We start from the raw sequence: 27568 nt of genomic DNA on the forward strand, positions 1-27568 counted from the left end.
AAGGAGCTCGGTAAGACCTGCCTTACACCCACTGCGCAACGGAAAAGGCAGTGATTTGATAAAATGCTAAAGATAGAAATGAAGTGACGTCGAGGAACCTACACATGCAGAAGGGACTTCCCACGCCTGAACTCACCCACGGCCCGAAGGAGTAGACGGCTCCGTCGTGAGTCAGGGTCGCGTCCACAGGAAGCAGGAGGAACAGCCTCCAAAGGGGGACACGGCCGCTCAGGAACCGCCGCGCAGCCGCAGCGGGCAGGGCGCGGGCAAACGCTGAGCCGCACACGCTCACAGGCAGCTCCCCTCCCCCCGCAGGACCGTGACGGGAAAGCAAGCGGGTGGCGGCCGCCAGCCTCGCGGGGGAAATGCGAGGCAGGTCTCGGAGCCCTGGAAAGACCCACACTCTATGTGTAACCTTTTATTTAAACCTTCACGCTTCGTCCATGCTTAGGATGCACAAGAAAATCAAGAAAGAAATCTTGGGATTAAAAACAAAATTTTAGTTTCTCTTTCCTACAGGTAAAAATTTAGAGAGAGAGAGAGAGAGAGAGAGAGAGAGCGAGGCTGAAACCCTGGATAACGTGTGACTGATACGGAAGCGGGAGAGCATGCCAGGAGCGCACCCGCCGGCCCCGCTGTCCACCTCAGTCCAGCTTCCCGTTCCGAAGGCTGCTGCTGGCTTTCTCGCGCCTCATGAGCGCGATGACTTTGAGGCAGCCCTTGGAGATCTTGACCATCCATATGACGTTCATCACGTCCAGCACCACGCACGAGAGGGCCCAGGAGCACTGCGTCAGCAGCCCCAGCCGGGCGTAGGCCTCGGTGCCCACCACGGAGAGCATGAAGCTGTAGAAGGAAGGGATGGGCAGGATCCGCACCACGAAGAAGGCCAGCGTCATGAGGAGGCCGTTGAGGACGTTGGCCGTGGAAAACTTGGAATACTGCAAGGCTTCCAGGAACCACCTGGAAAACGTAAGAACATCACATTGTCCTGGATGGTGTGGCCCAGTGGACAGAGCGTCTGCCTGCGGACTGAAGGGTCCTGGGTTCGATTCCCAGGCAGGGCCCATGCCTCGGTTGTGGGCTCGATTCCCAGTGGGGGGCGTGCAGGAGGCAGCCAATCCATGATTCTCTCTCATCACTGATGTTTCTCCCTCTCCCTTCCTCTCTGAAATCAATAAAAATACATTAAAAAAAGAAAAAAAAGTAAGAAATGTCTTTTAAAAATAAAATGCATTGCTTTGCATCCCTGGGGAGTAACCGTTTTAATTTCAGTTCTTACGGTTCAGTGAACACACCCCTAAGATGTACATGAAGAGGCCAGGGCAGATGTAGAAACAATGACAGGTGCGTGTGCGTGCCCACGGGGTAGTACACGTCCAGCTGTCTGTGGGGAGGGTGCGGGACACAGCTGCCCGGCGGCCGTGAGCGCGCCCGGGCCTGGGCCATGGTCTCTAACTCCCTTCTCCCACGAAAGGGACCAGGGGGCCGGGGGAGTCGCTGGCCCTGGGGCTGGGACACAGAGCTCACAACACAACACGCCCTATAGATGTGCCGTCTTTTAACAAACGTGTCTTTTATCAAAAAACAAAAGGATGAGGTTGTGTCAAAGGGACATAAAGACCAACTAAAATCGCCCCCAAAGGCAGAAACGGTAACAATTCAACCGCCAGTAGATCGTGTCGCACTGGCTTGTTCCTGGGGCTCACTGTGGGGGGGCAGGCGTGCAGCTATTTACAAACGGAGAAACGCTTTGTGAGTGTTTTTGGCTTTTGTGTGTGTTTGTTTTTTTAATATATTTTTATTGATTCCAGAGAGGAAGGAGAGGGAGAGAGAGAGAAACATCCACGATGGGGGGAAAAATCACTGATTAGCTGCCTCCTGCCCGCCTCCCACTGGGAATGGAGCCCGCAACCCGGGCCTGTGCCCTGACTGGGAATCGAACTGTGTCAATCAATGTTCAACCCCTGAGCCGCCGGCCAGGCTCTGTGGGTTTCTTTAATTTTCCAGCCTAATTTGTTGGTATTAGCTCAGCGGTTCTCAACCTGTGGGTCGCGAGCCTTTGGCGGTCGAACGACCCTTTCACAGGGGTCGCCTAAGACCATCCTGCACATCAGATCTTTACATGACGATTCATAACAGTAGCAACATGACAGTTATGAAGGAGCAACGAAAATAATTTTATGGTTGGGCCACGACATGAGGAGCTGTATTTAAAGGGCCAGAAGGTTGAGAACCGCTGTATTAGCTGCTCTAATTCCCATTTGGGAAGGGGTGAGGCTCACTTGCAGGGAGAGAAAGAAGGAAAGTGAGGGACAAGGACCAAGGACGGGAGAGGAAACAGGCCCAGAGCTGGGGGCCTGGGGGCTGGGCGCCCCGGGCGGGGGCTGGCCAGGGGCTGTGGGCTGGACACTGTGAGCCGATGAGCCAATGAATGGGTGGGGAGAGCTGCACTGAGGGGGGAGGGGGGGAGAGCTGCACTGAGGGGCGGGGAGCAGCCCCTGTGAGCCGCCAATGGGTCGGGGGAGCCGCACCGAGGGGGGAGGGGGCGGCCGCTGTGAGCACAAGCGGGACCTTTGTTGGGACCCTGGAGAGCGTCCAGCAGGACTCTGAGGCTGGGCTGTGCCTGGGCCGGACCCAGAGGAGCATTAACACCGGCGGCGCGGGAGCGGGGCCTGCGCAGAACAGGTCTCCGCCAGCCGTGTTGGTTGAAACACAGACAAACAAGCACCAGAGCAAAGGAGACGAGCTGCAGGCGGAGACCCTCCGTCCGGCGGGGGGCGTGGGGGGGGTGCAGGCAGGGGGGGTGCCTGTCGCTCTGATGAGCAGGAAGAGGGGCCGAGCCCAGAAAGGCAGCCCCGCCCGGAGGGGCTGTCCTGGCGGGAACACCCAGGGCTGCGTCCTGAGCAATGAGCCAGGAGGCCCCCGGGCCGGGCCGGACGCGCTGGGTGAGAAGAGGCCTGGGAGGGAAGAAGTGGCAGAAGGAGAGGGCGGCGCTGCCCGCCCGGCTCTGTCCCGAGGCGCCCACGGGCTGTGCCTGAGCGCGGGAGCCGCGGGGGCTGAGCAGGCGCACGCATTAGTCTGTGTCCCGATGGCAGGGGGAAGAGAGAGGGAGGACCCACAGCCGGCGGGAGACGTGCTCCCATAGAGACCAGGCAGGAAGGCCGTGACGGGCTGGGAGGCTCGGGCTCTGTCCCCGACGGAGGCCGCGGGACTTCCCTGTGCCCACGGGACTTCCCTGTGAAAGTGGGCGGTGCGCGGCGATAATCACGCCCGTCCACACGCTCGTTTCACCCCGAGCTCTGGGGCCCGGGAAACGAATCCCCCGGCTGCAAATCCAAGCACAGCCTCACAACCACCGTGCGGTCAGTCACCTACCGCTGGTTCACGCAGGGGCTGGAGAGCTCGGCGAGCAGGCGGAAGTTGGCGATGTACTGCAGCGGGCCGTCTTTCTGGGTGAGGAACACGAGACGCGGTCAGGCGTGACGTTCTCGCAGTCTCCCGCACAGAGACGCACTGGCTAGCCCGCAGCGGACGTCACACCCACCTCCGCGCCGGGCCTGCTAACGGATTCTCTTCCTGATGGGCCTTAGCGGTCACCAGGGGCCGAAATATTGTAAAAGACAAAAGTGGCCCGGCCGACACGCCTCAGGGGTTGAGCGTTGACCTATGAACCAGGAGGTCACGGCTCGATTCCCGGTCAGGGCCCAGGCCCGGGTTGTGGGCTCCATCCCCAGTGTGGGGCGTGCAGGCAGCAGCCGATCCATGATTCTCTCTCATCACTGATGTGCCTCTCTCCCTCTCCCATCCTCTCTGACATCAGTAAGAATATAATCACATAAAGTCACGGCTCACTCTGGCCAACGTGGTGCAGCCACGTCCCTTTGAGAGCTCTGCGGAGGAGACTCCTAGTTGCCAGGGTGAGGGGTGGATTAACCTACATGCATCTAGGAAGATAGGCAAACACCAAGAGCTGCACAGTCCCGAAGGTTTTCAGTGAAAATTCAAGAAATTGGGGCCATCTGCCTTCCTCGGAATGTGTGAATCCACGCCCGTGCCCTGCAGACCCCGCGTGAAGGTGTGGCTTTGTGCACGGACGAGCTGACACATCGCGGGCAGGACCCCGAAGCGGCTGGCGTTGGTCTGCAGGGCCTGAGGGTCGGGGGTTTGCCTGGGTGCCCCCGGGCGCCTCCCGCCCGCCAGTGGCCAGGCAGCCTGCACTCACCAGCACTAAGAAGAAGGCGTACAGCGAGGCACAGTGGTGAATCAGGAAGTACTTGTCGCCGATCACGTCCCAGTGCAGAACGATGATCAGCAGGTCTGCGAGGAGGAGAGAAGGCGAAGGTCGCACAGGACAGCGCTGCCCAGTGCGTGTACAGGTCACGCCCGCGCACGGAGCCACACGCTCTGCTCCCGCCTCCGCGGCTCCCACACCGCTGTGCCCACACCTGGGGCTGCCCAGCATGAGGACCCCGAGTGTGCACACTGTTAAAGCCTGAGTGAGCCCTGGCCGGTGTGGCTCAGTGGGCAGAGCCTCGGCCTGTGGACTGAAGGGTCCCGGGTTCTCGTCCAGTCAGGGGCTTCGACGGCCAGGGCACGAGCCAGCTCCCGCTGGCCTCAGGGTCCGGGGCCACTCCAGCCCCGCCCGGCACAGGAAGTGGGACCAGGAAGATCCAGAAGGGAAGGAGCCAGGATCCTCCCTGGTGGCAGCGCTCGTAGCCCGACTTTTGCAAATGTTCCCCTCACCCCACACCACGGCCGAGGGCGCCCACTTCGGGCCCCGTGCAGGCGACTCGGAGGACAAAACTGCAGGAATTCTCTAACCCCACCCGGGAGCTCTGCAGGCCACAGAGGGACCCTGACTAACCCGACGCACCCAGGTCTCGGGGGGCCCCTCCCGCAGCTCTGCTCCCCTCGGGGCCGATAGGAAACGCTCTCCGCTGTGTGGGTCCTAAAGCTGCTTCTCAGATCAGCCATCGGCCCGAAGCACAGACCACAGACGCCGGGCACAGCCCCACGAGGAGCTCCTAAAGGACGGGAGGGACACGGCACGTACCAGAGACGAGGTAGCCGGAAGCAATAGCCACGTTCACCTTCGCCAGCAGCGAGTCGCCCCTAAGACAGTTTTGGAAGAAAGTTCCTTTTTAGCGCACGGGCTACAGACGACACGGCTTCTTCCTACTGGGACAGAAACACGATCAAGGTGCTCCCCACAGTCTCGACCGGTAACTTCCTCTGCACGGTGGTGTTAGCGTGATAACACCCGGCCTGCATGAGTAGTCATGATTTCTCCTACGATCAGCTCCGTTTCAGGAAAACAGTTTTACCAAAGACAGCTTTCATACGTGTGTCCTCGTGCGAGTTGTTTGAGAAAGGGTTCGAATGGGACTCGGACCCTGATTATGATGATGTTGGGTCCTTACTGTGAATCAGAGACTCAGACAGCCTCAGGAAATGGTCTCGCCCGCCGCCTGGAGGCAGCCCGTCAGCTCCCTCCCTGACAGCCATCAGCTCCTGGTGGGAACAGGACGGGGCCCTCCTCTTAGCGAGACCCTACGCGCCCCGTTAATGCTCCTCACTCCCATCAGCAAGCACCAGGGGCCAGTCCTCCGCCCTCTGGTTTGTAACGTGAATGGCGACATGCACACAGCGAAGTGAGGAACCGCGAAGCCAGCGTGGGAAAGACTGGGCAGCGCCGACGTCCGGCCGCACACAGGACCCAGGGAAGCCAGGCCGGGCGCATGGCAGCGAAGAAAACGCAGACACGCCAGCCGTTATGACGGCGGAAGTCTGATGAGGACAAAAGCTGGTCATGAATCGATTCTTTGTTATGAGATTCGCTTCCCAAAGGCCTGGTGCTGTGGACAAGCGTGTTTATAAAATAAAAAATATGAAAAGAAAAAGCACTGGACATTGTTGCGGCAGATTCCACGGGAACCTGGTCAGGGAACTGATTCACTGAACGGACTTGCTTCCGAGAACACCTTCCCAGGGAAAGTGTGGGTGGTGGGGTGACTCTGATGGGCGTCATTTCGTATCGATGAATTTTTTTAAAAGCCGAGCCCTGGCTGGTGCGCTCAGTGGTTAGAGTGCTGGGTGACCCGCACACCACAGGGTCCTGGGCACGGACCTGGTTGCAGGTTCAGTCCCGGGCCCTGGTCGGGGAGGTGCAGGAGGCAACCAATCCATGTGTCTCTCTCATTGATGTTTCCCACTCTCCCCCCTCTTCCCTTCCTTTCACTCTCTCTCAAATCAACGGGGAAAGACCCTCGGGTGAGGATTAACAAACATGAAAAACAAAACCCAGAGAGAGAGAAGTCGAAGGAGTTGCCCCGGTGGCCGCAGCCCGTGCAGTGCTCTCTCAGAACACGCCTGCGCCCTCACCCTGCGCGGGAGGGACGTGCATCTCCCAGGGGAGCCGCCTGCCAATGGCCGCCAGCGCCGGGCACGTCCCCATCAGGCGGCACAGCCTCGCTGTGGAACCGCCTCCCCGCAGGGACGGCCGGTCCTCCTGGCGCAGCTGTGGTGTCGGGTGAGGGGTCAGACGTCACTCTGAGGACTGTCCTGCCTCAGAGACGACTCGCGGCTGCTCAGCGCAGTGGCTCCGACGCGGCTCTGCTCCCTGGCGCAGACCGCACCGCGCACACGCTCCCCGCCCTCCGTGGGGAGAGCCCGGCGACGCACAGGCCAGCTCCCCTCTTGCTGAAGCCAGACCGAGCCCAGCCCCGAGGCGCTTTCCGTGTCAGTGTCAGCGACGCGGACTGACCGTCAACCCCGAACCACGGCACCGCGGCGGGAGGAGACTTACCAGAGTGGGTCCGCGATGGCAGCCTCGTCGAACAAGGACACGGACAGGCTCAGAGCCCCGACCACCAGGGAATGGCAGGTGGAGACCACCCTGAAACGAAAGGAACGGACCACGTGAGGAGCCGTCCCACGGCGGCAGCGGCGCGAGGCTGGCAGCACGTGGACGCGGGCGAAGAGGCGTCGGGACCAGCTGGGCCTGATTCACAGTTTCCTCCTGGACGTTCGCGAGTCACCTGCTGGAGAGGCTCTGACACAGGAGCGGAGCCGGGTGCCCCCAGTGCCAAGGGGGTGGTTCCCCGAGTGCCGATGGGGGGGTGCCTCCAATGCCGAGGGGGGGTGCCCCCAGTGCCGAGGGAGGTGCCCCCAGTGCCGAGGGGGGTGCCCCCAGTGCCGATGGGGGGGTGCCTCCAATGCCGAGGGGGGGTGCCCCCAGTGCCGAGGGAGGTGCCCCCAGTGCCGAGGGGGGTGCCCCCAGTGCCGAGGGGGGTGCCCCCAGTGCCGATGGGGGGGTGCCTCCAATGCCGAGGGGCGGTGCCCCCAGTGCCGAGGGGGGTGCCCCCAGTGCCAAGGGGGTGGTTCCCCCAGTGCCGATGGGCGGTGCCCCCAGTGCCGAGGGGGCGGTGCCCCCAGTGCTGATGGGGGGTGCCCCCAGGGCCGAGGGGGCCGCCCGCCCTGCGTGTCCGGGTTCCGGACTCCTTCCTGCCCCAATAGTTGGAATGACTCCAAGTCCACTGGCGACAACGCGGATCCTGAATCAGAATTCGCACGGCCCCAGGGGCACATCGGATTCCTGGGCCGTGTCTGTGGGAACCTGTCACCGATAGGAAAGCGCTTCTGGGCAGAAAACCGGCCCCGAGAACTTACACAGAAAACCTGTGTTTGAAGGAAACAAACACCCACGTGAGAGCTCACAGCTCCAGGTCTCCTTCGATGGAAGGAATCAGGTCTCGATGGAAAACTCAGTGTCCAGGAGCGAGTCTCGCTGAGAATGGAGCGACTCAACCCACAGCCACGCTCCAGGGCGTGCGAACAAGGAATGACGATTGTTTTATTCTCCGTCAGAATAAAGGGCGGAAGGAACAGCACAGTCTTCTCTTTCGAGGTTCACGGCGGGCAACGGCTTTCTCTCCACCCGGCCCCACATCCGTAAAGGTGAGTGAGACAGACCAGCCAACACACGCCTAGATGTTAGAAAAGACCATTGTAGCCTGAGAAACCAGTATACCAGACCTCGCAGAGAACGTGGTCCTGAACAGACACGTCACGCGGAACCCAATTGCGCGGCCAGTGCTCCAAGGGTCACACCCACGTAAGACAGCGACGAGGAAGCCTGCGTGAGAAATGCCAAAGGGGCATTCTGAAGCGAGATCCACCAGCCCCGCCCGTCTGGGGACTGGCGCCCTGCGCCCCGTATTCCCCGTGGACACAGCAGGATGAAAGGGCTAAGATGCTAACGTCCGAGAAGCCCTCGTCTAAACAAGCATCGTGCAGCCAAAACCAAAATAAAAAACAACCGCGCGGCCAGCTTTCTGCCGCCGTGTGAAAATTCTGTGAAGAGGAAAAAACGAACATCAAGAAAGTGTCTTTCAGACAAATTGTAACATTTTGTCCCCGAGGCCAGGCGGCGGGCCCGGCTCCGCTGAGCAGCCTGTGCGGGGGAGGAACTGGCAGGCACGTCCCGAGAAAGTTCAGCGTCGCCGGGCCGGTGCTCCCGCCGCGCAGGGCAGGGCCCGCGGACAGCCTGGGCCGCTGCGTGTGGGTCCACAGCCCGTGTGCGCAGACGCTGCTGCGGGTCAGACTTCACAGTTAACGCTTTAGGGCAAAGCAAGACGGAGGCTCCTCCGTGTCTACACAGAAACACCAAAATGCCGCCCGGTAAGACATTTCCATTTTCTCCGGAAGAGGGTAAAATGCGTGGCGTTGAGGAGACGGCGCTCTGCTTTCCAGGAGACAGTGACCGTGTTAGAACAGCAGCTGGCGCTCCTGCCGGGATCGCCCACCAGCCCTGTGGGTGCTGGAAGAACCCGTGCGGCTCAGACAGAAGGGCTCGGCCCTGCAGAAGCCGGTTACCATCAGGAGCACGGAACACAGGAGGCCTGTCTCCCCCAGGAGCCGCGTGGACGGACGAGGACAGACATGGCAGCTCTCGGCATGTTTTCAGAAAAAGCCACAACTGAGTACGGCCATGCCCCTTGCACTAATTAAACGCGCTCTCTCCGCGAGAATGGCCTGGCGTTTCTCCCGCCTGCCCCTCGGTGGACGGCCCAGACCCGGCTCCTCGGAGACTACCCCGATCTGCAGGGAGGGGCAGGGCGTGGTCACCGGTCTGCGTCCAGACAGGACGCTGGATGTCAGGACGTGCGTGTGTGCGCTTTACTCAAAACACAGCCATTTTTTCTCCTCCTCTGCACTCTCTGCCTCCCAGCGTTAAGCCGTGTAAACCCAGCTCAGGTGGGGACGGACTGACCGAGAGCGGGAGCAGGGGGCGCGCGGGAGCAGGGAGCACGGGAGCAGGGAGCGCGCACCTGAACAGCACGCTGAGCCGCGTCATTATCCCGACTCCTCTTTCCCGCAGAAACCGAGGGGCGGGCGGTGCCCAGAAGGGCCAGGGTCACGCTGACTAGAGAAGTGCTGTCAGTTGCGTCACATGTTCATCCATCTCTGCTCTCCTGGCCTGCGCCTCCCCTAGCTCTTGGGCTAGCAGCTCTCCAAGCTTCCTGGCCTGTGGCTCCTCTAACCGTGGAGAAAGGGAACGAAAACAGAAACACAGCCGCGCTCTCCCCGGTCCGTCTTCCTGTCAGTAGAGTTTGGAAACGGCTACTACCTCCTGGTTCCCGCCGCTGAACACATCCTCGCTGTCCTTCAGACAGTCAGTCATTTTTCCAAAAGCCCCCGGGGAAGAGTTCTCACCCGGGGGGGAGAGCTGCAGCATGTGGGAGCCAGACCACCTCTGTGTGTTTGTGCGATAACTACGGCCGTTTCAGAGACCTGCTGGCTGTTTTACAGTTAGCGTTCACGTCAACTGAACAACAACAGAAAGCGTCCGTCACACACACAACCTCCCAACTAATAAAACTGACACAACTTTCTATCTTCTTAGATGTCTGTTCACTTTCCACTTATTTTTGTTTAAAAAAAATACCTAAAAGCAGCTTTTACTTTAGAATTATATAACAACAGGGTAGATGCTGGAGGGCTCTGGGTCGCAACGAAGAGTTCACCGAGGGAGACAGCCTGTTCCCCGGCCGGCGGTCAGCTGCTACGGGCAGAGCGGCCAGGACTATATATAGGCTCCGTCGGCCGGCTCGTGTTTGCTGCTGCTCGCGTCTCGCTGCCAGGACTTGGGCTGGTTATCGTAAACATTTCAGAGAGGAATGCAAGACCGTCCTCTCCACCGCCAGCTGCCAGCGGCTCCCCCGCACGAACCCGGGAAGCTGATGCGTTTTCCTACCACCTTTCAGCGTCAGAAATGGTTCAATCTTCCTTGTATGAGAGCTAGCAACTTGTCTTCTCTCTTCGTCCTACAGTCACAATTTTGAGCTTAGATTTTCTTAGATCCGAAACGAAAGACTATTGTTTCATTGGTTTTCAGAGGGACAGGAAGGGAAAGGGAGAGAGAGAGAAAGAGAGAGACATCGATGGGAGAGAGAGAAACGCCGGTGGGCTGCCTCGCCCACACACCCCAACCAGGGATCAAACCTGCCACCTGGGCGTGTGCCCCGACTGGGAATCGAACTGGCGACCTGGTGGATGCATGGATGATGCTCAACCAACTGAGACCCACACAGGCCGGGGCTAAGTGAAAGGCTTTTTAGAAACATTTTAAATAATTTTATTTCACAAAACTAGCTTTCGGAAGAAAGCCCCTGACGGTTCGTAAGCGTTACCTTGAGTTCCATTCGATCTTCTTCTCGGAGCTGAGGCTGTTGAAGCCTGGAGACACCCTCCTGGAAAACCAGTAGCTGACGAAGTGGAAGAGGAGCTGGAAGGCGCACAGGCTGGTGAGGACGGTGCCCAGGACCAGCGCGTCGCCCGCGTCCATGGCTCCCCCGCCTGCGGAGGGAAGCGAGGGCTCTCAGTGGCTTTCGGCAGTTCACGGGGAACCTACATTAACGCTTTAATTTTAAAAGCGTGTGACTGCCCTTTTAGCCATTTATTTTAATTTGGCGCAAGTGTAGGGCTACAAAGAAACGGTAAGAATTTGAAGCTTTTGCCAGCGATCGGGCATATAACCTTATGCTTATATTTAAAATAAAAGAGGGGCAGCCCCGTGTTTCAAAGAACTCAACAATCCTTCCTACAATCTTTCCCTGTCAGGAGACAAATGTAACCTGGCGACATGAAAAAACATCCAAGTCTTGGAGTTTACCATTAAAAGGGCATTTCAAGGGCTATCACTACAGTATTCTTTTAGTGATATTTTCAATTCAACTTGGGACAAATCACCTGATTTCTCTACGCCTCAATTTCCTCGTTTATAAAATGAGAGTTGGTTAGATGATTTCTAAGAAACCATTAAACCCCCAAGAATCATAACTGAACCAACATTATCTACCACAGCAAAACAACAAAGTAACTGCATAATCAAAACTAATTTTACAGTAGGACAAACAACATTGAAAACAAAATATAAATCCTAAGAAGAAGACGACCATCTGGGAAATTAACCAGACCACTGCTGCTGCTTAAATTAGTATTGAACTTTAAAAAAAACAAAAGCCTGCAATCACACATATCCCCGGACCAAAAGCCCTCCGCGCACAGCTTTTCATCACTAAAATAAAGGGGTTTTCGTGAAAGAGCTTCGGGTTTTAAGGGGAGGGTTAGGGGAAAGAACGCAGGAAGCACTTTCAAAGTATGTTTTCTGTCTCATCGAGCTGACCTATTTTGGCTCCTAAAAATCTTAGGAACATTTAGACAAAAAAAAAAAAAAGGAGATGGGAGCATTTGCTCGCGTCCTGCAAACCAGCCCCCACCCCCACCCCCCACCCCCGGGAGAGAGGGCTGACCCAACAGTGAAAAGGGAATGAATCACCAGAAGCCAGCTCAGCCTCGCCTCGTCCCCTTCCAACCAGGGCGTCGGAGCAGCATCAGTCCCCCCCCCCCGCCCCCGGGTCCCTAATGAACCCCCTCCTCTCTCTAGTGTGCGCTCAGCAAAAGGCTGACACTACAATCCTCTCTGCAATTCACCGACGTGACTGCTCATCCACCTTTTTTAAAAAAATGTGTGTGTTGTGTATTAGAAGTTTCATTGGTGGTCTTTCAGTTGAATATTAACCCAATGGCACATAAAAGTAGGTTTTGTGGATACATCACACATCGCTATGATTGTCTCAGTGAGACAGAAAAGGGAGAATGTTTTTCTCAGATCCAAGCAAACAGGGGCCATGTGGGCAGGTAAGTGAAGAAATGACGCCAGGAACCGGGAGAGACTGCAACGTCCGGCTTCACCGTGATCCGATGAGTAACATGAATAACCTTAGACAGGAGGGAGGTCTGCCCGGGGGTCCGTGCCCTCCCGCTGGCCCTGGAGGGTGGCCGGGCACTGGCCACGCGGGCGCTTTGGTTACGATGCAGCGGGTACAAAGAGCATCCGTCTCACGCATGTTGGCGGTTATACCATAGAGCACGCCGGGAACCAGGCGGCAGATCCTCTTGGGGAGCTGTTCGCGCGCTGACCCGTCTTTCAAACACGCCATTAAGAAGTCATCGCTCCTTAAAAAGCTGCTTTGGATTAAGAGTGCGTCCTACTGGGCACTGGTGTTTCCCGCAGGCACTCCCGCTCACTGGGGGGTGGGTGTGTGTTGCGTCCCCTTTGCAAACATGCTTCATGGAAACGGACAGCGCCACAGCCACGCGCCGGCTGCCACGGAAGGCGGGACAGACACGGCGAACGAAACCCTCCTCCCAGCTTTGCCTCCGAGTTGGCAGCTGCCGGCTCCCCGGTGCTGCCGGCTGAGCACCCGCCCGGGAGGTTAGATTCCCCGGGAAAGCCAGGCTCCTTGGAGGACGCCATCGCCCTGTCCGTTCACTGAGTCGGGGGAACATCAAGAAACGTCAAGATGGATACAACCAGACGATGCTCATGACTCGGAGAGACGGAGGCCGTTGGGAGTTTGGTCGTTGTTAAGCCCCGGCGCGCACAGCAAAGGCAGGGAAGTGAGGCCGCATTCACACACCGTGGCTCACAGCACAGTTGCACATTTTATTTACTTGATAAACGTTGCTTCCTAGCTTCTCACCCCACAGAAAACTTGCATAAAAGCGTCTTTGTTTTCAAACCCTCTGAGCTCCAAGGACAGCCGCTGGGTGCCGGACAGACCGGGCGCCGGGAGCCGGGAGACCACAGCCACCGGAAGTCACACGCACAGAACCGGACGCGCTCATGGGGAAGGGGTCAGACGCCTGCAGGATCCGAGAGTCCATCGCTAAGAAAGTGAACATTTCAAACACAGCGCCTGCCCCGCGCCTCAGGAGGTGCCCTCCCTGCAAATGAGGGCCCTGGACTGAGGCCCAGTGGGACCCGGCGACCGGGCACCTGTCACCTGGGGGCCCGGGGAGGGAAGGGGTTCTGCGGCCACCCTCCCCAACGCCCGTGGCCCTGTCCTCGCTGGAGGGGCACAGAGGAGCCTCTTGGCTGGGACAGGCCTGGCTTCCCGCCAACACTGCAAAATCAAGGAAAACCTGGACAGGGCAAGGCTTTCCCAAATGTGTTTTGTTCTTTTTTTTAAGGAATCACTGGGACGCCTGCCAAGCAGCCCAGGAAGCCAGAACCTAAGGAGTCAGAGGCCTTCTCGCCTCCACACCGTCCGTCCGAGAAGCCCCAGGACGCAGGGACGTGTCTGAGGAACGCCCTGCCGGCCGCCTCTTCTCTCTCGTCTGCCTGCTCCCCACACGAACCAGAGGCAGTGGCAAGAGGGACCGAGGGACTGAGAACAACTGAGCACGTCTCTGTGTCCTGTCGACTTTGCAGGACAAATTCCACTCTGCTGGAGAGGGACCTGGAGTCAGATCCTGGTCCCAGGCCTCAGAGCGGCGTGGGCTCAGGAGGCCCACGTGCAGCTGGTCCCGTGATCAGTGAGATAGATGGTCAGGTGCCCCGGGCACAGCTGTCAGCGGCATAAATCTCAGAGCGGCCGTGAACGTCTGCAACAGGACAGCGCCCCTGCCACCACCTCAGGTGCGGTCCCAGGGGTCGGGGTGGCCCTGCGCCTGCTGATGGATAGTCCCCAGGAAGCGAGGCTGGGAGGGTTCTGGGCCCAGGTGGGCCCGAAAGACCTTCAGCACCTGCCTCTCGCTCCTGGGGCACTGCCCAGGAGACCGCCAACTGTCTGGTCTACCGGAGGACTCGAGGCCACACGGAGAGCCGGCTGCCCAGCTGACAGGTGACACTGCCAGCTCCCAGCGCTGCTGACAGGCCTCAGGACTGTCTGGCCAGCTGACTGGCCAGCTGGAGGCAGCTCGAGGGAGCCCAGGACCAGCTGAGCAACTGCCTGCCACCCACAGAGGCAGGAGGAAGAATTGGCCATTGTCCTGAGCCACTGGGTTTTGGGGGCGGTTTGTTATTGAGCAAGAGATCAAAACAGCCATCAGCAGAGGACAGCGCTTGCTATCACACCCTTTCCTCGCCGAGAAACGCGCCCCTCTCCAGGCAGCCAGTCTCGGACGGACGGACAGTCTGAGCCAGGGGACCGCTCCTCCCTGCCTGACCTGTGGCCTGAGGCCCGCAGCTCGCCTCCACCTGGGACCTGATGGGGAGTCGGCGGCTCTGACGTGGCTCCTCGCCTGACCTCCTCGCAGGCCGCAGCCACTGACTGCCCCACACTGTCTGCCTGCACAGGCACTGCCCAGGCGGGCTTCCGACCGCACGGTCTGCCCACGCACTTGGGACCCCTGCCCGATTCGGTGCCGGGCTGGACACCATCGCGGAGCCGGACACTCTAAACGCAGGCGTGCTCCCGGGAACCGCTGCGCAGACCTTCGAGGCGACGCGGCTCCAGTGCCCTCGCGCCTGGTGCCTGCTGTAGCCTCGTGCTCCAGCTCGGGGCAACGGCTCCGCAGGGCCTGAGCGTGGCCTCGGACGTGGCGACACGGGTCGGCCGGACCGTGTTCCCGAGGCAAGACACCGACAGATGCGATCACAGGCGCGCGGCCCCACATGGCTCGGTCTCCCCGGCTTCCTGACGTTGGGGCGAGCTGCCCAACTGGAAGGTCCCACGTCCTGCTCACACGTCTACCACCTATTAGCACGTCCGCTCTGACCTTCCACCTGGGACCCACGTGCGGCCAAGTCCCTGTTCTCTGCGTGGACCAAGGGCGAGGGCTTTCTGATTTTGTTTTTTCTTTATTCAAAAAAATATTTCTATTGATGTCAGAGAGGAAGGGAGAGGGAGAGAGAGACATCAATGATGAGAGGGGAACGTCCTAGATCAGCTGCCTCCTGCACGCCCCCTACTGATCGAGCCTGCAACCCGGGCCTGTGCCCCGACCGGGAATCGAACCGTGACCTCCTGGTTCATAGGTCGACGCTCAGCCCCTGAGCCAGGCCGGGCGGCAGGTTTCTGTTTGTAAAGGACAACATTCTGTCATTGTTATAGTTCTAACGCAGCAACACCCCTAAAGCACCCCCATGTCTCGGCGGGTGCACTGCGAGCCCAGGCTCACAGAGAGGCTCTGGAGGCACGTCCCCCCGCCCCCCACCCCCCGGAGGCATCAGGAACGGCACTGGGTGCTGCTGTCATCCGTCAGGCATCCCGTTAGGTCCTTGTGAAGCTATTTCTGGATTAAACCCGTGAACCTGATCCTCGGCCCAGTCCACTTTTCGCTGAGAGGCGGACACCTGGCCAGCACTGGGGAGCAGGTGGGAAGCGGCCGAAGAAGCAAGGGCACAGGTTCCCTGGCTCGACACAGGGTGGAGGTTGGGGGGGGAGATGCAGCCACTGCACAGGCAGTGCCTTCTTTTTTAAAAATATATTTTTATTGATTTCAGAGAGGGAGGGAGAGAGAAAAACATCAATGATGAGAGACAGTCATGGATCGGCTGCCTCCTGCACGCCCCATACTAGGGACCAAGCCCACAACCCGGGCCTGTGCCCTGACCAGGAATCAAACCCGGGACCCTTCAGTCCGCAGGCCGACGCTCTATCCACTGAGCCACACCAACTAGAGCTGGGCAGTGCCTTCTTGATGACAATCCAGGGGCAGTTCTCTCGCCTCCTAGAATCAGGACTGCGGCTTCTCCTCCTGGTCTCGGTCCCCTCGAGGCCCGTGTGGCCGCCGGCCTCCTCCCGCTGGGACGGGCAGGTTGTGGCCAGCGCGTCGGAGGCAGCGGCGCACACTAGCCGACCCCGCCGCCTCCTGCTTCCCTTGGACGCACCGTCCCCTTCCTCCCCTGCACTCCCTCCGGCCTCAGCCTCCCCTGCACACCGTCCCCTTCCTCCCCTGCACTCCCTCCGGCCTCAGCCTCCCCTGCACACCGTCCCCTTCCTCCCCTGCACTCACTCCGGCCTCAGCCTCCCCTGCACACCGTCCCCTTCCTCCCCTGCACTCACTCCGGCCTCAGCCTCCCCTGCACACCGTCCCCTTCCTCCCCTGCACTCCCTCCGGCCTCAGTCTCCCCTGCACACCGTCCCCTTCCTCCCCTGCACTCCCTCCGGCCTCAGCCTCCCCTGCACACCGTCCCCTTCCTCCCCTGCACTCCCTCCGGCCTCAGCCTCCTCTGCACACCGTCCCCTTCCTCCCCTGCACTCACTCCGGCCTCAGTCCCCTCTGCACACCGTCCCCTTCCTCCCCTGCACTCCCTCCGGCCTCAGCCTCCCCTGCACACCGTCCCCTTCCTCCCCTGCACTCCCTCCGGCCTCAGTCTCCCCTGCACACCGTCCCCTTCCTCCCCTGCACTCCCTCCGGCCTCAGTCTCCCCTGCACACCGTCCCGGGTTGGTTCTGGAGCAAGGCCGGGCGTGAGTCACCCTGAAGCCCCTGCTCCGGACGGGTCCCCGACACGAGCGGGGCTGCACGCGGCCCACGCTGACATCCCTCTGGTGCCTCGCGCTGTGCTTACAGCTGAATACACATTTGGGGAATTAAATGGCCAAAGATGCAAATGTTAATAGCGCTATGTTCCACCCTAAAACCGGTTTGGCTCAGTGGATAGAGCGTCGGCCTGCGGACTCAAGGGTCCCGGGTTCGATTCCAGTCAAGGGCATGTACCTTGGTTGCGGGCACATCTCCAGTAGGGGGTGTGCAGGAGGCAGCTGATCAATGTTTCTCTCTCATCGATGTTTCTAACTCTCTATCCCTCTCCCTTCCTCTCTGTAAAAAGTCAATAAAATATATTTTTTTAAAAAATAGCGCTATGTTCCCCGAACAGTAACACAAGCAGCCGCGCTTTTCTCTTTTACCCTCCAAGCAAGGATGCGTGGCCGGGGGCTCCTGTGGCTTCCGAGGAAGCGGTGACAAGGACGTGATCAAATATACGGGCACGGCCACCCTACCACAGGCATGAGGGCGTCGACATGCACAAGACCATACGGGAGAGGGCCCCTCGCTCCCGATACTGTCTGTGGGGGGAGGGGGGAGCAGGCAGCGAGATGCTAAATGTTTACAGCACCTCACGGGGCACGTCTTGGCGCCTAGAGAGAAAGATGGGAAGGGCTCTGCCCGCGAGGCTGGTGCCCCGTTGTGTCTGGTGCCCCGTTGTGTCTGGGGGTGAGAACTGGGGAGGAGGCCATGGGGCAGGAGCAGGCATGGACCCTCGGGCCGCGAGGACGGGCTGCTCGCAATGTGTCCCATAGTGAGCAAGTCTCCCCTTTGTGATTAAAAAAACACTAAAGGGAAGTTTGACAGACGTGAGGCTATCAAGCCTGTCAGGTCCTCAAACCACCTAAAGCCCTGCCTGCTCGGCCGCGGAGCTGGGACCCCCGATCACGCTGCCCGGACCGGGGCCCCCCAGCCTCCCTGCTCCCTGGTCCTCCTGGGGTCAGCAGACAGGGACTGCGGAGCAGATCCGCTCGCTACACGCGTGCGGGGTTTTAACACGTGAAGCGACCCGTCAGTCCCCGGTGCCTGACACCGCACTTTCCGTCCGGAAGACAAAACGGGCTGGGCGCTGAGCGTGTTAGCCACGGACCGGCCAGGGCTGCTCCGTCGGAGCACAGCTGTGTCTCTAAGTCCTCAGAATAGCATGTGACAAACGACAAGGCACCACGGTTCACGCTGTCTCACTGCCTCACACGGCTGAGAGCGAGACACACTGGCTGAGGGGACGGGTTCGGAGAACGGGGTCCCTAACGTGTAACACTTGGCAAAGACCATTGATTCATCATTTTTTTCTAAATTTTTCATCAAATGAAAAGTTCTTCTCCCTCCTATTCCACCAAGTAAATCCGTACCAAACAGGGAGATGTTTTCTGTGCCTTCAGATTATACTTTGTAAAGGTTTTTAAAGTCTATTTGGAGAAAGCAAATTAAATTAACTTGACAAGACAGTTCCTCCACGTCCAGCCGGCGTGGCTCAGTGGCTGAGCATCGACCTATGAACCAGGAGGAGGTCATGGTTCAATTCCCGGTCAGGGAACAGGCCCGGGTTGTGGGCTCCATCCCCAGTAGGGGGCGTGCAGGAGGCAGCCGATCCATGATTCTCTCTCACCATTGATGTTTCTATCTCTCTCCCTCTCCCGTCCTCTCTGAAATCAACAGAAACATATTTTAAATAAAAAAATAAAATTGAGATCAAACCCAGTGGGTAAACCCACCATGTCGTTACGTCCAGGGCGGCCAGAGCAGGACACAGTGGACACCACCGAGCCCGGCCAGGCACCAGGCCAGCCTCCCGAGGACTAGACAGGCGGGCACCGCACGTCCGGGGCTCAGGGCGACAGCAGAGAAGCGGCTGGAAGGATGAGACAGATCCCAGCCCCCGAGGAAGGCAAAGGTCAAACTCCGAAAACAGCAACTCAGCTGAGAAGTCGAGGCAGGGGGTCAGGGGAGGCGCCCACGAGGTCGCATGTGGGCAGGAGCCGGGGTAACCAAGCAACCAGTGGGCCTGGCACCTCTCTTCCTGCGGCTGCCCTGGCCCGCTGCTGAGCGGCTCCGCGGGAGCCGGGCTGACGGTGATAACGGGAAACCCGAAGCCTGCGGGGACGCGGCCATTGATCCGGTCCAGCTGCAGAGGCTGCGAGGCGCTCGCTCGGCAAGGCCGGCGCCGCCTCACCCGTTTCTCCAAAAAGCTTTTTTGGCAGCCCCGAAGCCAGGAGTGACGGCTCCATTTGCTGTCAGTCCTGGACGAGAGCCTGAGGCAGTCCGGTCGCCGCCCTCTCAGGAGCCGCGATGAGGACCTTCCCCAGTCCGGTGAGCCCGTAGCCAGCTTCCCACGCGTCTGGTCAGCGAAAGGCCTTTGGAAGCTGCACTCTGCCTCAGCTTCCCATGAACTCCTCCTAGCGAGACGGGGGCCTGGCCGCCCCCGCCCTGCTCCGGCCCGCGGTCCGGCCGACAGCCTCGCTCAGCGCCGGGTGGGCGGCTCTGCTGTCTGACCGGCTGCTCTGGGACCTGCTCTCCGGCGAGAGGTGCTCCCTGCACACGGCCCCTTGGCTTCGAAGTGGGGAGAACGGGCGGGAAGTCCCCTTTCCCATCCGCCTGGCCAGCGGCCTTTCAGGACTGTGAGTCCTGCCCCCCGACACAAGATGAGACCCACCGATGGGTGGGTACAGGCAGCTCCCCATGCTCCCCCGCGCCCCCAGCGGCTCCCCACAACCCCTGCTCCCATCTCCTGGGCACACGGCTTCGGAGACTGGGCTGTGACCGCCGGCCGGTGGTGAGCTTTTCCGAGCCCGGAACAGAAACGGACCAGGGTGCGACCGGAGGCAGGCGCGGCCTGTTCGCAGGCGCAGGCGCTGTGTGCGCCCTGGTCTCTGCATCGAAACGCACTGCGCTGTGTTGTTCTCCAAAGCCGCCTGCCCCGCTGGTCCCCTGCGCACAGCACACCCTTCCCCGCGGCCCGGGCTCCGACCCGCTCCAGCGTCACCCAGGCCTGGCCTCTCCCAGGGACTCAGAGCCGCCCCCACGGCCTGCTCCCAGCACAGACCAAGGCTCTGGGAACACGCTTGGGCCCCTCCCAGGTCCTGGAAGGGTGAGCACACCGCCCCCCAACCAGCACCTCGGGCAGGACCGGCCTCGTGGGAGCTGCCTTCGCCCCCGTCCAGAACAAACACGGCGAAGCCGCTCGGAAATGCCTCTGGCCTTACAAAACTCCCTCCGGATGCGACGCCCCCGGGGCCACACCTGGTGCCTGATGCCCCGGTGGCCACTCCTGGTCCACAGTCCTGTCTCCTCTCGCGGGGAGATGGGCAAGAGCGTGGGCACAGCCAGGTGGCCGGGCGCCGGCGGCCTCGCTCTCCCAGGGCCAGCACGGCTGTCCAGCACGGCTTCGCCCCCCGCCCCGCCCTCCCTTGTCCAATGCCACGGTCCCCACCCAGACCCCGAATGCATCCTCCGCCCGGACAGAAGGACGAGCGTTCCGCGTCCCCTGTAGCCTTCTCCACTGACTTTCCTCGGCGGCTGAGAGTCCAGTGAAATGAATCCCGTCTGGGGGGGGGGGGGGGGACAGTCATCTGAGAAGAGGGGGCGGAGACGCTGAGGTCTGAGGTTTCTTAGGGAGCCAGCTGCTCGGCTCCTGCCCTCCAGGGGAGGGGGTTTGGGGGTGCGGGTGGGGGGGCAACACTGGGCTCCTCTGGAGACTGAGCGGGGCAGGGGGGGCAGGGCTAGGGCTGCGGGGCAGCTGGGCGAGGCCTGAAGGGCAGGGCGCACAGGGTGCCAGCTCCACGCAGCCGGGGCTCCTGCCACCCGGCACCTGGTCACTGGGAGGCCGCCCTCCGTCCCCTCCCAGGTCCCGCTTGCTCCTCCCCACGCTTCGCTGGGCCCCCACGCTCTGGTCCAGTTCTGGGGCAGCCTGCTCCGAGGCCTCGGCTCACCTTGGGAACAGGGGGATCCCTCGCCGATGGAGATCCCAGAAACGAGGAGAGAGCAGTCAGCCCTCCATCCACACCCGGGGTCAGAGGCCCCGCTTCTCCGGAGTTTGCTATAAAGTCTCGGCCCCGTGACCACGGCCACTCCTGGGCAGCTGGCCGGCTTTTGTTAAAAAGAGCCACCATTCGGCCCTGGCCAGTTTGGCTCAGTGGACAGAGCATCAGACTGTGGACTGAAGGGTCCCGGGTTCGATTCCGGTCAAAGGCTTGGACTTCGGTTGCAGGCTCCTTCCTGGCCGGGGCCCTGCTCAGGGCGTGTGCAGGAGGCAACCAATAGATGTGCCTCTCACGTGGATGTTTCTCTCTCTTTCCCTCTCCTCCACTCTCTAAAAATATCCTCAGGTGAGGATTCAGAGAAAGAGCCCCACTGGCTGGGCGAGGACAGCAGCGGGGAGGAGGAGAAGCACCTGTGACTGACGAGCAGGGGGAGCCGCCTCCAGGCGGGGGAGCAGGGGGAGCAGGTGGCAGGGCAGGAGGGGCGCGGGGAGGAGAGGTGGCCGAGGGCTGCTGGGCGGAACCGGCACAGCACAGAGCGCCCCTGCGCCGCCCGGATGCCAACGCACTGGCCGCTCTGGTCTCTGAGGGACAGGCATACACTCCCCGTTGGCAGGAGGACAAGACAAACCGGGAGTTCTCTACTGGGCACAGCGCCCCTGAAGGAGAAGTGGGGTTCCCTCCTCCCAGCCAGCTGCTGGGGGGCGGGGAGCTCGCTCTGACCCTTGCCCGCTGCTGTGTCACTTACGCACGCCCAGGACCCAGGGTCCCAGCTCCGTGTGGGGCCGGGGAGCCGGTGAAGTGGCAGCGCCCCCCTCCCCAGCGCTCCGCACCCACACACTTCCACAGGCAAAGTGTGCCCATGGGCGCGGGTGTGCTCGGCCAGGACCACGGCGCACCCGACCCTTCCGTGAACTTGGGTGGTCCCGGTCCCTGGGCCGCGGGAAAGGCGGGTGTCCGATCCCATTTCCCAGCTGGGTAAACCGAGGCCCTCGCTCGGCGGAACCGACCTGCCCGGGGCGCAATGGCAGCGCAGTAAACAGAACCCAAACAGAACCCGTGTCAGCCCCTCTGCACCAGGCTCTTCAGACTCTAAACGGGACCCACCTCCGCGTCGCCAGAGTCCAAGCAGTTTCTTGTGTTATAATTGGGGGGCGGGGGGGGGGGCTGGAGGGGACACGCACCCACTTGACGCGCCTGCGCCAGCTCTCCCTGATGAGACCCAGAGCGCGAGCGGGACGCGGGGACGCGGGGGGGGGGGGGGGGCGGAGAGGGGGGACCCACCTGCGGGGCCCGCGGGCCACGATGCTGCGCACCTGCCGGACCCGCTGCCCCGCGCTCAGGACGCCCGGTCTCCGAAGCCCTGACCCCCCCCCCCCGTCCCCCCGCAAACTCGTCACCTGTGCCACGTCCGGAGCCCCTCCGAGTGCGCGCGGCCGCGCGAGGCGCCTGGTGCTCGGCCGGCCCGGAGGCTGGCCCCCGCCTGGGCCGAGAGACGCGGGCGGGCGGGGCGGGCGGGCGGGGCGGGAGTCCCGGGCAGCGGCCTGGAGTGCGGGTCGGGTTCCCGCAGCGCCGCTCCTTAAAGGCGCCGCGGCCGCGCGCCCCGCTCCTCGCGGCTCCGACCCGGCCCGAGTGGGCGGGGCCGACCTTCGCGGCTGGGACCCAGGCCGAGCGGGGCTGCGAGCCGCCGCACCCACGCGGGGAGGAGGACCGGGCGGGCGGCGCCAGGCTGTCCGAAGAGTCACCGACCCTGCCCGGGCCGCCTGCAGCGGGCAGTACCTGGGCGCCACGTCGCCAAAATCCCGCTCAGGTTAGGAGTTTACATTCGCCTTCAGTGCCCAGATTCTGCCCAGACGAAGCGCAGGGTTTCGTCATCACAAAGCAGAGAGCAGCCAGTCATTGATACAACTTGGGGCTCTGGCCTGGGGCCCAGGTGGTGTGGACCCGGCGGGGGGCGGGGGGCAGGGGCGCAGGCGCCACCCCCGCGGTCTCTCCTCGAGGCAGACACCCTGGAGCGCACTGTCCCCCAGTCCCGGGGGCGGTGGGCATTGGGGTGCCAGCTCGGAATTCCAAGCTGCCGGGGCAGGAAGTTTGCCATTCAAGTCGCTCTCCTGACCTGCGAAATGCGAAATGCGCGCTCAGACGCTCCAGCGTCTGGCTCAACAGATGGGGTTGCTCTGAATAAAGCAAAACAAGGAAGAGGCGCTCAGGCTGCGCCGGCACATTACAAACCCTGCTTTGCAGGAGGCTAGGTCTGCTGGTTAATGAACCGTCAACAGCGGCCGGAGCAGGACAGCGCGTCCTAGGAAATGTCTACGGATGCGGCTGATCGTTTTACCTCCACACAGACCTGCCCACAAACACACCCGCTTTCACTAACGGCCTCGCTGGGCCCAGGTTCTTCCTCTGTGAAGTGGGGGCGCGGATGCAGTTACTCTGCAGACCCAGGGAGATGGCCAGCGCGAGGCCCTGTTCTCCCGGAGCTTCTCGGGCGGCAGGGCACCGTGTCCTTGGACCAAGACCTGTCCCGGCCCTGGCCGGTTTGGGTCAGTGGATAAAGCATCTCTAGACTCTGAAATCAATAATAATTTTTTTTAAATTAAAAACACACACACACCTGTCCCATCAGAGGTGTTCACAGTGGTCTGGCCCGCACCTGCCTGAGGCGCTCGGGAAGCCGCTGCATCGCCCTCCGCCTGTGACCCGCACGGAGGGGTCAGCCCTGACCTCGGGACTCCGCCTCCTCCAGACTCGCCCTGCGCTTCTCCGGCGGGACAGCTGTTCTGCTCTCCCGGATTGCACCGTCCTTATCTGTGCTCTGCACATCCTCCCACACCCACCGCAGCGGGCAAGGCCAAACGCACCCACAGAAGCCCAGCCAGCTCTCCCCCCGCTCCGCCCCTCCGGCTGGGCCGCTGGAAACGCATCGCCGGGTCCTGCGATTACAGAGCACCGGCGTGCGTGCACCAAGGAACGGGGGCAGGCCTGCCAGGCCGGGAAGGAACTCGGGAAATAGGCGTTGAATCTTGAAACTTGTAAAGTCATCGGAACTCAATGACCTCAGGAAGTAGAAGAATATATCCACTGCCTTCCCCCTCGAGACTGTAAGGCAGCTTAGTTTCTTTCAAAGTATCCCTTTCAATATTCACGTTTTTACATCTTTAATTATTCTTAACTTCCTTCTTACCGATACTCCCCGATTTAAATGGGGATATCACAGTGAACTGCACTTGAAAAATGTGTTTTTGTTCTTGAAAACAGTTCAAAGAAACAGGTCACAGAAAATGAAATTACTCATCCACACTTAAAAAGAGGGGGAAAAAATACAAAAATTCTTTTGAGGCAAGTTCCTCTGATAAACGTGTGTTCCCACAAATTCCTGAACTTCTCAGCAGAGCCGGTGGTTGGGACCCAGAGACCCAGCGCCGCCTCTTCCTGGAACAGCAGGACAGTGAGAGCGGCCGTGCTCCGGGGCTGCCTCGGTTCTCGTCTTCGTGACGATGGCACCGAAATGGCCTGGGCGTGTTGGTAGGAAAGGGCAGTTTGGTAAAAAATGTGTAACCCCAAGCAGTAGCTTCAGTGTAGCAAGCATGTTTGAGTATTTAAAAGTACTGTCATTTGCTTTTCAGAGTTTTCCAAATAAGAAACTATATTAACAGTGGTTTATCTCTGGGCGGGTAAGATTCTATGTCTTTTGGGTTCTTTTTGCTTATCTTATGTGATTTTTTCCTATAATATATTATAAACTAGAGGCCCGGTGCACAAAATTCATGCACAGGGGTTGAGGGGGGGGGGTGGTGTCCCTCAGTCCAGCATGCGCCCTTTCCAATCCGAGACCTCTGGCTCCTAACCACTCATCTGCCTGCCTGCCTGATCGCCCCAAACCACCTCTGCCTGCCTGCCTGATGCCTCTAACTGCTCTCCCCTGCCAGCCTGGTCACCCCTAACCTCTCTACCTGCCTGCCTGATCGCCCCTAACCACTCCCCAGCTGGCCTGGTTGCCCCTAACAGCCTCTGCCTGCCTGCCTGCCTGGTCACCCCTAACTGCTCTCCCCTGCCAGCCCGGTCACCGCCTCTGCCTCAGCACCCACCACTGTGGCTTTGTCCGAAAGGGTGTCTGGTCTAATTAGCATATTACCCTCTTATTAGCATAGATTATTTAAAAGTTATGATTAATCTAAGTCATTATAAAGTAATGTAAATTATTAAAATATAGATGATTTTCATTTTTACACTTGACCTTAGCCAAAAGGCTGAGAAGCAATAAATTTTTAGTTTTAATTAAAAGAATACATATAAGTGAAAAATTCAAATGGGCATATGAACTATCCTAAAAATAGCTAAAAAGAAAAAAATAGATGGCATTTTTTTCATATACAAACATCTTATCTCCCTTCTATGTCCCAATCGAACTGGTCCCCCGAAGCCACTAGGCTATAGCCATGCAGTCGAGGTACTATCCTCACCTGCTGTGACGCCAGGCCCTCCGCTCGGCAGTGCCTGCCGCCCACTCTCTGGGAGGTGGGCCGCATCAAGAATGACACCTTTCTGTATACAGAAGACGCGCATGCTGCCTTCGGATCTCCCACCTGAAGCCCTAGTTGTTTGCACTTCAGTAAAAATAAAACATTTTTGACCCTGGCCGGTCTGGCTCAGTACGTACAGCGTCAAGCCTGCAGACTGAAGGGTCCCGGGTTGATTCCAGTCAAGGGCACATACTCCCGGTTGCAGGCTCCCGGCCCCAGTCAGGCGCATTTGAGAGGCTACCAATTGATCATCGATGTTTCTCTCTCTGTGTCTCTCCCGCTCCCTTCTACTCTCTCTAAAAATCAATGGGAAAAATATCCTTGGGTGAGGATTAAAAAATAAAAATAAAACATTTTTGCCCTCCAATAGGTAACAAGTTTTGAAAAATTACCATCTCTTTTCAAAATAATTGTTATATTTGGCAATATGCAATACACAGAAATGAACAATGCATACGTGACAAACAGCAGGCCATTCTGAGCGCCTGATGCAGCCCCGCCATGTCCAGCTCTGTGCCGCCCAGGGCCAGCATCGGCCCTTTTCCAGCGTCCCTGGTGGGCACTCCACCCGCCCGCCAGCCACAGTCCCAGTTATCAGATCGACTGCTCAGGTATTGCGGTGCCTGGGTTCAAGTGACCCCTCCCTTCTCCCCTCACGTAGGCTGTGCACCACCTCACACCGTCGCAAGAAGGGTGAGTCCAGAACCGTGAGGCATTTTGAAAGAGCGATCCCATTCCCATCACTTTCATTACGGCCTGTCATATTATTGTTATAACTGTTCTATCTTAGTATTATTGTTGTTGCTCTCCCACTGTGCCTAATTTATAAATTAAACTTTACCATACGCTTGTACATACAGGAAAACACATCGCATTTACAGGGTTCGGCACTATCTGTGGTTTCAGGTATCTGCTGGGGTTTAATATACCCCCGCCCTGGATAAAGGGGGGCTGCTATAGAACCAAAGTCCAAAACCAGGCCTCCTAAGTAATCCAGGGTGTCGTAGGTCTGCCCTTCTTTGGCGTGTAATGACCGTGACCACATTAAAACCAGGCTTTACATTGGGAAATCCACATAAAAATTCAGGAGTGAACTGACAGCCCTGTGATGGCGCCATCACCCTGAGCCCAGAACTCACCCTTCCACTACTTCCCAGAGGACAGCGATCTCCGAGAATTCCCCGCTTCCCCAACTTCGCCCGAGATGACAGAGTCCTGAGGAGCTGACTGGCTGCCCCCCCCAGCCCCCCTCGCTCTGCGTCCCCCTCGCCTCCCTCCACGGGGTGAGTCCCTGCTGCTTCCACTCCTGGAAGTGCCGCCGCCTGACCAGTTCTTTCAAGGAAACGCAGCTGGAGGCCTCGTCCCGCCCCGCCCCGCCCTCCGCCCCAGTTTCCCAGGGAGCTGTGTCTGGGATCCCTGCACCTGACCCGCGGGGGGTGCTCCGCTTTAACTCTGACCTCCACCTTGTGCAACTGGCCTGTGTTCCACCCACTCCAGCTGGCGGCCTCGCCCGTTTGCCGGGACTGAGCCTGCCCCCTTTCTCCAGCCCACGGAGGTGCAGCTGAGGTCAAGGCCACTTCCACTGGAACACTCTTTCTTGAGTTCCAATGCCGGAACCCGACCACTCCAGTGTGTTCCCAGGTTCCTGAAATGCAATCAGACTGAACTCACAGCCTCCGCGCACCCTCTTCCTCCCCTTCCTCCGTTATGGGGTCACCCAGCCCCCCACCCGGCAGCCTCCATCCCCTACACGCCTCCGGCCCCCTTCGCCCTCGGCGCCCAGTGGAGACGGAATCTTGCCGATCCCACTCCCAGAGGCCGTTCCTCCTCCCCCGCCCCGTTCACTCCCCGGTTCAGGCCCACGGACCTCCTTCAGCCTCCGAAGTCTCTCCAGCACATTCAGTCCTGACACACAACCTGCAGGATATAACCGCCTTCCACCTCCCCCGTCTCGGCACCGCGTGTCTCGCATGCCACCGCCCCGGTCAGCGGTCAGCACCCTGGTCAGCGCTCATCAGTCAGCGCTCATCAGCCACCGCCCTGGTCAGCGCTCATCGGCCAGCGCTCATCAGTCAGCGCTCATCGGTCAGCGCTCATCGGCCACCGCCCCGGTCAGCGCTCATCGGTCAGCGCCCATCGGCCACCGCCCCGGTCAGCGCCCATCGGCCAGCGCCCCGGTCAGCGCCCATCGGCCAGCGCCCATCGGCCAGCGCCCCGGTCA

The 27568-nt window shown here is 59.9% G+C and overlaps 1 protein-coding gene across 6 annotated transcripts in view; it reads right to left on the reverse strand.

Moving 5' to 3' along the window:
- Positions 1 to 403: 403 nt before the first annotated feature.
- Positions 404 to 27568, reverse strand: part of LOC118673072 (TLC domain-containing protein 4-like) — a 41265-nt gene continuing 14100 nt past the window's right edge. For 3 of the 6 annotated variants that reach the window (XM_036343501.1, XM_036343502.1, XM_036343504.1), the window contains 6 exons: positions 10695 to 10860; positions 6809 to 6898; positions 5057 to 5115; positions 4226 to 4320; positions 3379 to 3452; positions 404 to 963 (listed from right to left, as the gene is read on the reverse strand). In XM_036343501.1, coding sequence (XP_036199394.1) covers positions 645 to 963; positions 3379 to 3452; positions 4226 to 4320; positions 5057 to 5115; positions 6809 to 6898; positions 10695 to 10860 — 803 coding nt within the window. In that variant the 3' untranslated portion in view covers positions 404 to 644. Of the gene's footprint in view, positions 964 to 3378; positions 3453 to 4225; positions 4321 to 5056; positions 5116 to 6808; positions 6899 to 10694; positions 10861 to 22105; positions 22131 to 22221; positions 22354 to 23438; positions 23490 to 27568 lie in introns of those variants that run through there. The other 3 variants (XM_036343506.1, XM_036343503.1, XM_036343505.1) reach the window with 3 other exon arrangements.

The sequence above is a fragment of the Myotis myotis genome, unplaced genomic scaffold (assembly GCF_014108235.1).
Source record: "Myotis myotis isolate mMyoMyo1 unplaced genomic scaffold, mMyoMyo1.p scaffold_m19_p_18, whole genome shotgun sequence".
In the NCBI taxonomy this organism is placed as follows: Eukaryota; Metazoa; Chordata; class Mammalia; order Chiroptera; family Vespertilionidae; genus Myotis; species Myotis myotis.